The following is an 11,589-nucleotide window of genomic DNA, read 5'->3' as shown; positions in this document are numbered from 1 at the left end:
GCAGCCTTTTCTTCAAACAGAACACAAGCAGATTCGGAATCGAACGGAGCTCAAAAGTGTATTTCTCTTTCGCTTTCTTTGTGTGTGCTTGCTACTTACGAAAATAGCAACCCGTGAAAAACAATTGAATCAAGGAGAAAAAGTGATTTTAGGGGTTATAATCCGTGAGAACATCTTCTGGTAAGTTTCATTGCTTGATGCAGCGCATCCATTTTGTTGTAATAGCACCGTTTACCTGAATCATCGTATGTTGGTTGGATCAATGGTTGCTAATAAAAATGGTGGATCGTGCTTCCCATCGAAACTATAAATAGGATTTCTCTTCCTTGTTGCAGGTAGAGAACAACACACAATGCCTAACATCAAGCTGCAGTCGTCGGACGGAGAGGTTTTCGACACCGACGTCCAGATCGCACAATGTTCCGGAACGATCAAAACAATGCTGGAAGATTTGGGTATGGACGAGGGCGAGGATGAGCCAGTCCCGCTGCCAAACGTAAACTCGGCTATTTTGCGAAAGGTTCTGCAGTGGGCCACCTACCACAAGGATGATCCAGCACCGGCCGAGGATGACGAGAACAAGGAGAAGCGCACCGACGACATCAGCTCCTGGGATGCGGACTTCCTGAAGGTAGATCAGGGAACGCTGTTCGAGCTGATTCTAGCCGCAAATTATCTGGACATCAAAGGATTGCTGGACGTTACGTGCAAGACAGTGGCTAATATGATCAAGGGTAAAACCCCGGAGGAGATTCGTAAAACATTCAACATTAAGAACGATTTCACACCAGCCGAGGAGGAGCAAGTGCGCAAGGAGAATGAGTGGTGTGAGGAGAAGTAAATTCCTTTATTGATGGAAAGTTACGTTAATTTTGTTTTATTATTTAACGAATTAAACAATTGAATTCGTAATCAAAAGCTAGGGGTTACATTTTTGTTGAGAGTAGACACAACAAAGAGCAGATATATTTGAACGACTAATCAAAACAGAACGTAGGAATCTTCAGCACAAGCTAAATTTTCAGATAAACTGAGATTTTTTGTTTAAGATGATTTTTGTTTTTAGTCGCAGCAGTAGATTCCATTCACATCCAAAAATTAGAAATGCAGTGTTAATTCTACGTTTGATGCAAAAATAAATACCATTATACATATATAACAAAATACGATTTGTTTTCATGAAGTTTATTTTGGCCTTTCTATTATATTTCATTTGCTTGCTTTCTTCATCTGTCGGTAAATCTCAATTACGTTTTGTTGTTCTTTCTCCAGCTTCATTCTGGTGGCCACTGGGAGTTTCCTTCGTTTTCCTTTAAGATCCACTTTGGTAGGGTTCTGTGAGACTTTCTTGGACTTTTTTGTTTGGGGTTGCTCTTTCTGTTCGTCTTCGTCATCATTTTGTGGAGCTAGGAGTGTGTGCAGTAAAAGTCGCTTCTTTCCAGGCTGGAACGAAAAAAAAAAATTTATTCAACCAGGAACATACAAAATGAGAGCATCTCCTGTACCCTTGGTGCCCCGTCCAGTTTTTCCGCGTGTCTAGGCTTGGTGTTTAGTGTTGGCGGACCATGCACAACCTCACCAAACTGAACGGAATCCATCTGATATTCCTGCAACAGTAATTCATCTTCCTTCCGCTTTTTATCTTCAATTTTCTTCTTCTTAAGAGCCTTTTTTTCCGCCAAAGTCGGTTTCTTTTTTACCTCTTTTGGTTTCTTGAACTTTCTGTGTCCGTTGGCCTCTTCCGCTTTCCTCTTCAACAACTCGTCAATTTCGTAGGATTTTTTCTTCTTCAGCTTGACGGCCCCAGTGGATTCGTCTCGATCAATCTCGACGTTATACTTGGTGGCCATTTCGGCCTCAACCACACGATCTTGCTGGACGCGATTGACTCGTTCGAGGAAGGCTTGTTCCGGCTCTTTTGGCAGTTGCTTTATAACCGAGCTACCCACCTGGAGACTGGCCCGTTTCCGCTCTCGTTGCTGTTTCTGGCGTTTGATGAGCGCATGGTTCTGGGTCTGCTCTTTCAACTGAACAAACCGCTTGAATCGGTTGGAAACTTCCTGTACATCTCGTTCCTTCGGTGGATTGTTGATTTTGTCCTTAATGCTGAATAACATTACATTACCAGTTGGTGAATATATCGGACTATTGAAAGCACTTACGCAGCTTCTCGCTCGGCAAGTTTTTTGAGTGGATCCCGCACACCATGCCGCTTGGGGACCGGGATTTTTCGGGGCTTATTTGGACCAAAAACGGCCATCCTTTGCGATTCAGCTTGATATCACGTACAGTTGAGATAATAAACAAAAACAAAACCGCATGCATGCAGAGAAATGACAGAGCTCCGCTGTTTTGGGAATTGTAGGGTTCAATACACACTGATTAGACACATATTCTTTACTAAAAGAATCGACACCATTTCAAGCAATCCGAGCGAAAAACATTAGAAGGGGTCATCTACATACCACGTGGACAATTTTAGGGTGGGTAGGGAGCACGATAGATACAATACGGTAGCGCAACTTATGAAAAAAGCCTTTCAGCCATCTTGGATTTTGTATATAAACAATCTGCAATATTTTGCAATATCTTTTTTTTGCTCTTTGTGTGTGGAATTGTTTTGGTGGCAATAAGAGCATTGAGAAGTTGAAAGGTAAGTCTTTTACGATTAAATTTAGGTTTGTAATATACTCTATCTTATTTTTTGTTTCAAATCAAGAGAATAAATTAGAGATGTGCCATCCGCTCATGAGCTGTTCCGAAGAATCGACTCTTTGAAGTGAGTTGACGCAGAACAGCTCGCAAAAAAAATCAAACAGCTCTTCAGCTCACTTTGATGATGATGAAGGAGAGAAAAGAGCTGTAGAATTGAAGAGAGTGTGTGAGCTGTAAGATTCAAATGAACTGACCGTCTCTCGCTCTTCGTGTTAAGACATCAGTTTAGTTTCATTTGTCCCTCGTCTTTTCAACTGTTATATTCGCGTTGACGGCATTGAGCTTTGTTTACCAGTTTAGGGGGCGCCAAAAATAATAATTGGCTATCAGGCAGAATGAACACGTTTTTAAAATTCATATTATTAATGAAAATTAACTTCTGTGTATCAAATGAGCATTCTATTTCAATGAAAAACACTTTGTTTGCAGGCGGTGCAAAAATCTCATAAGGTTTTTTTTATTTTGAAGAAAACTTTCTATTGTAATGTAAAGCCTCAGTAAAAATGTCGGAAATGTTGTACTCGCTGAGTCTGTTGTAAATAATAGTCTGGAATACGTGTTTCAAGTAATTAATAATATGGTGTGAAAAATTTCATTTGAATTTTACCATTTTCCAACTGGCTTCGTGGCTATTGAGTTTGGGACCCAAATTGAAAGTCGGCACTGACAACTGAGCTGAAGAGCTGTTCATAAAGAACAGCTCATTTAGATGAGCTGATATGATCAGAGCTGTTCATCATGATGAGCTGATTTGCACACCTCTAGAATAAATCGACTTTCTGTGTCGGTCGGTGATGGAGGTATTTTTTCCGCGTTTTGCAGTTAGAGACGTCGGTTAATTATTCGATTGTAAGGTTTCTGGAATTTCAAGTTTTCCTATATTTAATATTCTTTGTTTCTGTGTTCTTAGTTAACAAAAACTTAATGCCTGTTTTTGATGGGGCATAAAAAGATTATATAAAAGGATTTCTAGGAACTTTCTGCGACTTGTTTTATAGTCGATATTGTTCAGCTCATATATTATAGAAAAAAAACCGAAGCTGTAACTGTAAAAATAACCATAAGCCACCAATTAATTTATAATTTACAGTTTACAATTCTTCCGCAAGTGCATTTATTTCACAAGTGTGTATATGCGTGACCATTATATTTAGTGAACAACTATACGAATGTCAAACATTTGTACTTTACTTTTGCACGTATGAGTCTAACAACGAGTATATCGACGAATAATCCGTTCAATCCGGTGACAAAAGGACTAAAATCAAATAAGAATAGTTCGAAAATGATATTATGCATTATATTTAATGAATATTCCACGCCACTGACATTATTTATACATTTCATTGAACAATATTCTAAAATAGGAAAAAAAGTCACTTGTCCAAAAAAGTTACTCCTGTACGCGCGTCGGTGTCTCAGACCGAAGGTGGTGAAAAAGTGATATACGTCCTCTTCGTACCAACTTATACGATACGCTAAACGATGATGAACAACGAATGACGAAGCTAGAGTGAATCGCAATGTCGTAGTGTTGATGTGTTTCTGAGAAATGAACGAATTATTGATTTCTTGGTCTCTCAGACCTATGCGCGAGTATAGGAGTGTTAACCGTCATGGTGTTTCGTCGAAATTCTCCGGATATGCTAAATCATTTACGATTGAACCATAAAAATTATTCCCTGGTGGTGGAGGAGACTGGGAAGAAGAATTCAGGGTCTGCAAGAGTAAAAGGCGGACTTAAAGAAGGTGGTCTCAGCTCCCGTTCTAAAATAGTAGTATTCAAATTCAGAGTGCCGAGGAAAATATACCATACTAGTGGTCAATGATTCTATAAATGTACCTCTTTTGAACTAGTAGCTATAAGGACCAAGCAGAAATATTCAAACAAATCAGCTATTTCATTCAACATTCAAAGAACAGGTAATTTTGAACAGAAAAAAATTTATGTTGGTACAATAATAATATTGTGCATCATTCTCATTGTGTACTTTTTTTTCAATCGTCCTCAAAAAATTATGAAATGGTAAATTTATCAATATACTAAAATACCATTTCATTCAAAAACAATTATTCTGCACCATGTTTATTTCAAAATTATATTTAATGTAACTTTTAAAATTATGACATCATACTTTTTTATTACAAATATATCTGTTCTTTTTGATTACAAGAAATAAATATTCGCTCGGTTAATCGAATACTGAAAAACATGATTCGAATGAATCGAATATTTAAAAATGACCCCACGATTAATCGACAATTGAATAAACGAAAAATTTAGACATCTCTATTTGCAGTCAAATCCCTTTCCACAGTCCTCTGTATATTTATACCGTTTCCCCTCGCGCACTTATTGACGACACGGTCACACCTTTATTCCACACATCTTGGATCTGACTGTGGACATCACATTCACCGTGGACATTTTCGTACTTCCTATCGCCCCTATAGGTGCATGATATGTGGCCGGCCCCGTATACGTGATAAATTAGAATTGCTCAATATCGAACTGGTTGGCAACATTGTCCAACGCCGTGCATTCGTAAGGTTCAACCGTTAAGTTTCCTCGCATAACCTCAAAGCCGTAGCGAAACGAGTCAGTTTGTTTACAATCGCTCAATCGAATTGAAATGTAAAGTAAAATCCAAGCTTGATCTTGATTAAAGATGAGAAATCTACTGGGGTTTGCTGTGATTTTTATTACTCTCAGCACGGGATTTGCTGCTACTGTTGCAAATGGTTTGTGATGTATAGTTTTTTCAGCTTTAGAACCGAGTAAATGCCTTTTTTCGCTTGCAGTTCACTACTTAAATGCGGACGGCGTCATCGCGTACAAGCCGGACCGTTCGAGCATATATCGACCCGGATTGCGCACTTACTGTTATCGGGGAAAGGAGAAACAGCTGGTCAGTCTGTTTCAGACAATCATTCTGCACTTTGATTGCGATCACGATGATTTCAGTCAGTACGAGGGCGGCACGCCGGAAGAGGTTCGCTCTCATCACGAAACCGAGCAAAGCTTGTTTTCGTTCAACATCCTGTCGAACAGCAAGAAGCGACTGATCAAGCTGGATCCATTCAACCAGAGCTGCATTGGGGTTGTATCCGGGGACGTCTACAGCGTTCGACTGAGTGTGATTCGTATCGATTTCTGGAGAGTCATAATACTCGCGGCAGGAATATTTGTGTTTCTGTCGGCGGCAAAGCTGAGTGACAATGCGCTGTTTTATTACATCTGCGGCGTAGGCTTGGGCGTGTTCGCCAGCTTTCTGGTGGTGGTCTACATGGTAAGCAAGTTGGTTCCGAGAAAACCGATGATGTACGGAGTGATGATAGGCGGATGGACGCTTGGATTATACTTTGCCCAAATGATGCTGGATAATCTGAGGGTGATTTTTGTGACGTACCAAGTTTACGTCTTTTGGTACATTTTGACGACCGGATTTATAAGCTTTGTCATCTGCTATCGGATGGGCCCTCCGAAAAACCAACGCAGCAAGGATCTCATCAAATGGAGCCTGCAAATGGCGGCGCTTGGAGCTATCTTCTTTTCATCCGCTTATCGGGAAGCTACCACTGGGATTTGTATCGCCATCATCTGCTTTTACTTTTTCCCGAGAAGCATTTCGATGCGAGCAAGATCCTTCTACAGAAACCGCTTCCCACCGAAGCGTCGTTTTTTGACCGAAGAAGAGTATTACGAGCAAGGGGTCAAGGAAACGACTAAAGCTCTCGAAGAACTGAGAGAGTACTGCAGAAGTCCCCAGTGCAAGCAGTGGAGCACGATGTTGAAACTGCGGGATCCGACAAGGTTTGCGTCATTTATGGAGGGCTCTTCGCATCTGATCGATAGCGAAATACTCGAGTACGAGACTTCCAACCCACAGATGGAAATTAGTGACGATGAGGGTGAGGTGGATGACAAGAGCGGCGACGAGGAAGAACCACAGCGAGAGCGCAATCAGAGAGGTGCCTCGAGGACGACAGCGTATCAGAAATTTGCCCAACAAACACTGCGAAACGGCGTCAGCAGGGCCAGTACCAGCACACCAACGGTAGCGGCTGTCACGAATCAGAATGGTCGCAGCCGGAGTAGTCGCAGCAGAAGCAGACAACTGGTGATGCCCTCTGCACCACCCGCTGATGAGTTTGAGTTGAGCGAAGACGAGGACTGAAGTGATTGATAGAGCTAGAGCAGCTAGATGCCAGAGGAGGGAGTTATTTAATTTATTTGGAAACACGTTCTCTTGTAAATATACCATTGCTTACTTTCGACAAGTCATAGATAAAACGTCTCCCGATATGTTGACCCGCAGCAAATTGAACTGTAGTTTGTGGTTACGATTTGGTTTTTAGTCCAGTGGTAGATGAAATAAACTGTAAGAATATTGTAACATTTACCATACAAATGCTGATTTACTTGTAGCTGATGCGTCTAGTTACTTTCCGAAATCGAAGAGCGGAATTCTCGTCGTTCTCTTCAGGATTTGCAGATTACACTATGAATAAGGCTAAGGTTACTTTGGATAGGAGTACGCACGAAAATTTGATTGTACGAATAGAAACAAACAATTTTGTTCGATAGAAGCTGACGAATTCGAACGAAACAAGGTGGAAGCAATGTAACCACACCAATACAACTCAATGTGGTTGCTTACTTTCACTATTGCATACAATTCGTACGATCACTTTTCTGCATCCAGTGTCACCGCCGCCTAATAGTATTTTTGTGAACGCGAACAGTGCTCGAGATTCACGAATGATAGAAGATAGATTCTGGATAATTTTATTAAAAATGTAATTTATTACAGCTACAGCATGGTTTAAAAAGGACGGAAATTTGGGGTACTGACTCACGGCTGAAATGGTGAGCATAAAACGTAAAATTTCTATATTTGGCTTGGCTGTAAAAATTGAGAGAGGAAAATATATCACTTGAGTTAAATACACAGAAATAACGATTCACAATTTTCAAACAATCGAAAACTGTGGTTTTAAAATTCCAATCATAGATTCTAGACTACCTTGTCCTGCAACACTATGCACTTCTATCCAAATTTCTAGAGTATCATGTCAATAGGGCTTATCTCAAATGTAACAGTTTCGAGAAAAAAATATGAAATTATATTTTCTTTTTCAAATCCTGTTTACCTGTTAAACACAATTGTAACCATAATGGCGCATCAACAGAAGCACAAAAAAATATATATGCTTCAATCATTGATCGGTACTGAACGAAAAACCCACAATGGAGTCCGGATCCAGCCGGCATCGAGTACGGTTATGTTTTCGTTGCTCCGTGTTCACTCTTTTTTTTATCCTTTAAGGTGAAGGTGGAAGGAAGCCAAAATGTCCACGGTGGGGGAGGAAGGGGGTTAGATAATATCCACGTGGACACGATAAATTTTCAAGCTGTATTTTCAAGAATTATTGAACTTTTCGCCCACGTAGTATTCTGTGTTTTTTAAAAAAGGGTTAAGCTGCTTGAGTGCATCAAACATCCGTATCTTTCATATGGCTGAATTTCTTCCCTGAAATGTGTATTCTAAAAGTCATCCATATGAACTGAGAGCGATCGATTTATTTCCATTGGTAGGAGAGAATCATGTATTCCACTAGGATGAAGACACACTCGAAGAATGTTACTATTGTATAATATACTCGACAAAGAAATTAGAGGAACAGAGTGTTAAGTGAATTTGAAATGCTGTAACTTCGTGAAAAACAAACATACATCATTTAAAATCTTCAACTTTAACATTTCGAAGCTTCAAGTTTTAGAATATATTACGGACACATTGTTATCTTGGTGCGTGTGAATGTAGTGAATAAAAATATAGGAACAAATAAATACACATCCTCTTTCTGATATTTCAAAGTTTTTCGGGACTTTCAGCTAAATAAGTCAACAAAAAATCAAATTAACCTTATCAACCAGTTTTTATTGGATTCCAAGAACTTTCCTGCAGAACCTTTTAATTCAAAGTTATTTTTGTTTGAATGAAAAAGTGCTCCATCGTCTTCGATGATAAATAATTCAATAAATGATGAACGTGCTGTAGTTTTGAAAATTCCAATAAATTGTGTGCAAAGTTAATTCGTTGAATCGATGAAAAAACGAACGTGATTTCATATAATCTTTTTTACATCGATTTTTAAAAAGTTCAGTTTCGCTATAGTGTTTTAGAAAGTCTGTAATTTTGCAAATATTCCAATGTTGACACCACATTTTGAGCCTAGTATATCCTCAAAACCCCTGTACAACCTGTAGTATTCGATCAGCAGTTGAAACACTTGATAACTTTTATGAAAATGAGTTATATTTTCCCGACACATACCATCCACGTGTGTTCACTTCTCTCCCTGTCTGTCAATCTGCTCTCTTTCTACTTCTGACCTATCAGCATTCTATCCTGTCATACAATGCCACGAGGGGCCCGATACTACACAACCTGGTACAAAATGCTATACGTACCCTGGAAATAAACGATTATTAACTTTAGTTTTCACGCGTTTGTGTTGAAAATTCTAGCTTCAAATTATGTATATCCTATATTCATGCGTTGATTTTTCATGTAATTCCAAAAATTACTTAAAAATTTCGTACCTCTATTTTTTGTTGTTGTCGAGTGTATTCAAAGCACGACTTAATTTTTGTGCGGGTTTCGATTCTCCTCCGCTCCTTCGCTTCTATTTATTGAGGTTTTGCGAAAATGAAGGTAAACAACACATTCTTTGATGCATGGGTCATATGTCTGGAGATGTGTTCCTAGCAGCGATGCTCTTTTTTAATGAAGTAATTTTTGCAATACAGATTCGCTGCAATGGATGGGTTACATATTATTTGATCAAACACATTTGATCGAATGCATCTCCATTTGCGATTCACTTCATCAACGCAACTAAAACACGTATCGGTTTTTGCCTCGAAGAAGTCATACACTGTGTCTGGTTGGATTGGAAAAAAAAAATTCTGTATGGCGAGTTTCTACTCTCCCAGATGGAATCCCCTGCTCGGAAAATGTCATCATCTCAATTGCTAGTTGGCTTACGAAACTGTTGGAGTTCCTAAATCTCAGCTTTTCAGTGGAGTTCAAGAGCTGTCCAGGTGCTTACATGGTACCTGAACACTTCTAAGGTGAGTTTAAGGCCAGAATTATCCAATATGATGGGGGTCGTATTCCTCCAGGACAATGCCAAACCTTATTGACAATTAGGCAAACATTTTTCGTAGTTTGGCTGGTACTCGCCGTATTTACTAGATATATCTTCTTTAGATTATCATTTGTTCAGGATCCTGTCAGAACTGTGGCTCATCAGAGAGCACAAAAATACAAAATGGTGCATATATAAGAAATGCATGTCTATAAAAATTATGATTTTGATTTTTTCATAAAATCGGCACGAGTTTTCCGGGCAACCGAATATTTCCCGCGATTAACGAAGATACACAGAAAAATATTGTTTAACGAAATCATCAATCACGATGATACTGTAGGTGTTTTGTCTTGACTAGGTTCATTATAGCCGCCATGCAATACCCAACCAAGTTTTTTGTAATGTAAATGATGCTTAGAAGAGAAAATATTCTATGAGTTTCATAGATGTATTCAAATATATATATTTGAACACATCTATGAGTTTGAAAACTCAAAAAACTCAGCAAACGTGCGTCGGTTTTAACTAAAAATGTAGATCCATGAGTATTAATTTCATATGGACTTCAGCGGCCAAAATAACAAAAGAGCTTCCCGCGCTCGGCAAACTATAAAAAAATGACAACAAACGAATTTTTACCAAAAAAAATGGAATAAAACATAGAAAAAATCAACTATTCTCTCCAAAGAATGGAGGGATGTTCACGTGGACAAGAGGGGGAGGGGTATCAGGAATGTCCGCGGAGGGGGAGGGTGGTGTCTAAAACAGGGGTTAGACATCAATTGAATATAGGCTACCCAAAATCAAAATCAATATGGCGTCATTTGTTTACCAACATATCATTTGCGAGGACTGAGATGGTTGAAATCACGGAGATAGCGCTGCTTTATTTCTAACTGCATGAGCGATTTTCATACTTCAGTTTCACATGGATGTGTTCACATTTAGCATGGAGTTTAAAGTTAGCCACTATTCGACTATATAACCGGACCGAGTTGTAAACAATTACTGTTGTTGACAGAACCAAAATAAACAAAAAAGGGGTCTTCGTAGCCTAATTGGTTGCGTGTCCGCTACTAAGCGAACGATCATGAGCTAATAACTCAGGGCCCCTCAATAGACCATCTTTGTGTGTTATTCTAGCTATTACGTCCACGCAACAATCATCATGTGTCGGTAATCCCAGTCCCTTACCGCTCACATTACGATCTGCTGCATCGGTAATTGGTGCTAATTCTAACACAGCAATGGAAGCCTCATATCAGCAGTCCCGTTGTGAACAGTCCAACTGTGAACATTCGAACAATAGGAATATTCTAACGCCGAAAAAGGCGGCAAGTGATGTGTATCGATAGAATTGGAATATTCTTAGGCCTAAACAGCTACTGTACATTAAATACATTAAAAAAAAAAACAAATGTTTATCGATGGATAGGAATCTTAAGTCTAAATAATATACAACAATAGTTATCTTAACATAAAAATGTATACGAATAAATTCGGCTCTGTGACAGCTGAATTGCTAAATGAGCCTAATAAACGGATGGGATAAAAAAAAAGAACCAAAATGTCAGTGAACCGCTGCAATATTAGGTACACTGGCAATATGAGGGAATTGACGTTTTAGTCATACCCCTGGTCTAAAATTGTGTTTTTTTTCTGTCACGTGGTATGTGGACGGCCCTAGATTGAAGACTTGGTTCACAGACAAGA

The 11,589-nt window shown here is 39.2% G+C and overlaps 3 protein-coding genes across 3 annotated transcripts; 2 read left to right on the top strand and 1 right to left on the bottom strand.

The window, feature by feature from the left end:
* On the top strand, window positions 1-1,164 carry LOC129770409 (S-phase kinase-associated protein 1-like). Its single transcript, XM_055773240.1, has 2 exons — window positions 1-180; window positions 336-1,164. Exon 2 carries the CDS (start codon window positions 353-355, stop codon window positions 839-841), a length of 489 nt encoding a protein of 162 aa, XP_055629215.1. The 5' UTR covers window positions 1-180; window positions 336-352; the 3' UTR covers window positions 842-1,164.
* Window positions 839-2,395, bottom strand: LOC129770403 (nucleolar protein 58). The gene is made up of 3 exons (XM_055773229.1): window positions 2,163-2,395; window positions 1,506-2,106; window positions 839-1,443 (listed from the first exon to the last, which is right to left on the bottom strand). Exons 1-3 carry the CDS (start codon window positions 2,258-2,260, stop codon window positions 1,210-1,212), a joined length of 933 nt encoding a protein of 310 aa, XP_055629204.1. The 5' UTR covers window positions 2,261-2,395; the 3' UTR covers window positions 839-1,209.
* A 2,893-nt stretch (window positions 2,396-5,288) lies between these two features.
* On the top strand, window positions 5,289-8,557 carry LOC129772183 (nuclear envelope integral membrane protein). Its single transcript, XM_055776189.1, has 2 exons — window positions 5,289-5,457; window positions 5,518-8,557. Exons 1-2 carry the CDS (start codon window positions 5,385-5,387, stop codon window positions 6,891-6,893), a joined length of 1,449 nt encoding a protein of 482 aa, XP_055632164.1. The 5' UTR covers window positions 5,289-5,384; the 3' UTR covers window positions 6,894-8,557.
* Window positions 8,558-11,589: the final 3,032 nt, after the last annotated feature.

Source organism: Toxorhynchites rutilus, chromosome 1, assembly GCF_029784135.1.
Source record: "Toxorhynchites rutilus septentrionalis strain SRP chromosome 1, ASM2978413v1, whole genome shotgun sequence".
Taxonomy (NCBI): domain Eukaryota; kingdom Metazoa; phylum Arthropoda; class Insecta; order Diptera; family Culicidae; genus Toxorhynchites; species Toxorhynchites rutilus.
The sequence above is the reverse complement of the archived record's forward strand: the minus strand, read 5'-3'. Positions and strand labels throughout refer to the sequence as shown.

Coding starts and splice junctions, on each gene's coding strand:
- LOC129770409 (XM_055773240.1), top strand. CDS start 353: ATGCCTAACATCAAGCTGCAGTCGTCGGACGGAGAGGTTTTCGACACC.
- LOC129770403 (XM_055773229.1), bottom strand. CDS start 2,260: ATGGCCGTTTTTGGTCCAAATAAGCCCCGAAAAATCCCGGTCCCCAAG. Junction 2,107..2,162: donor CTTGCCGAGCGAGAAGCTGC/GTAAGTGCTTTC, acceptor AATGTTATTCAG/CATTAAGGACAAAATCAACA. Junction 1,444..1,505: donor AACTGGACGGGGCACCAAGG/GTACAGGAGATG, acceptor TTTTCGTTCCAG/CCTGGAAAGAAGCGACTTTT.
- LOC129772183 (XM_055776189.1), top strand. CDS start 5,385: ATGAGAAATCTACTGGGGTTTGCTGTGATTTTTATTACTCTCAGCACG. Junction 5,458..5,517: donor TGCTGCTACTGTTGCAAATG/GTTTGTGATGTA, acceptor TTTCGCTTGCAG/TTCACTACTTAAATGCGGAC.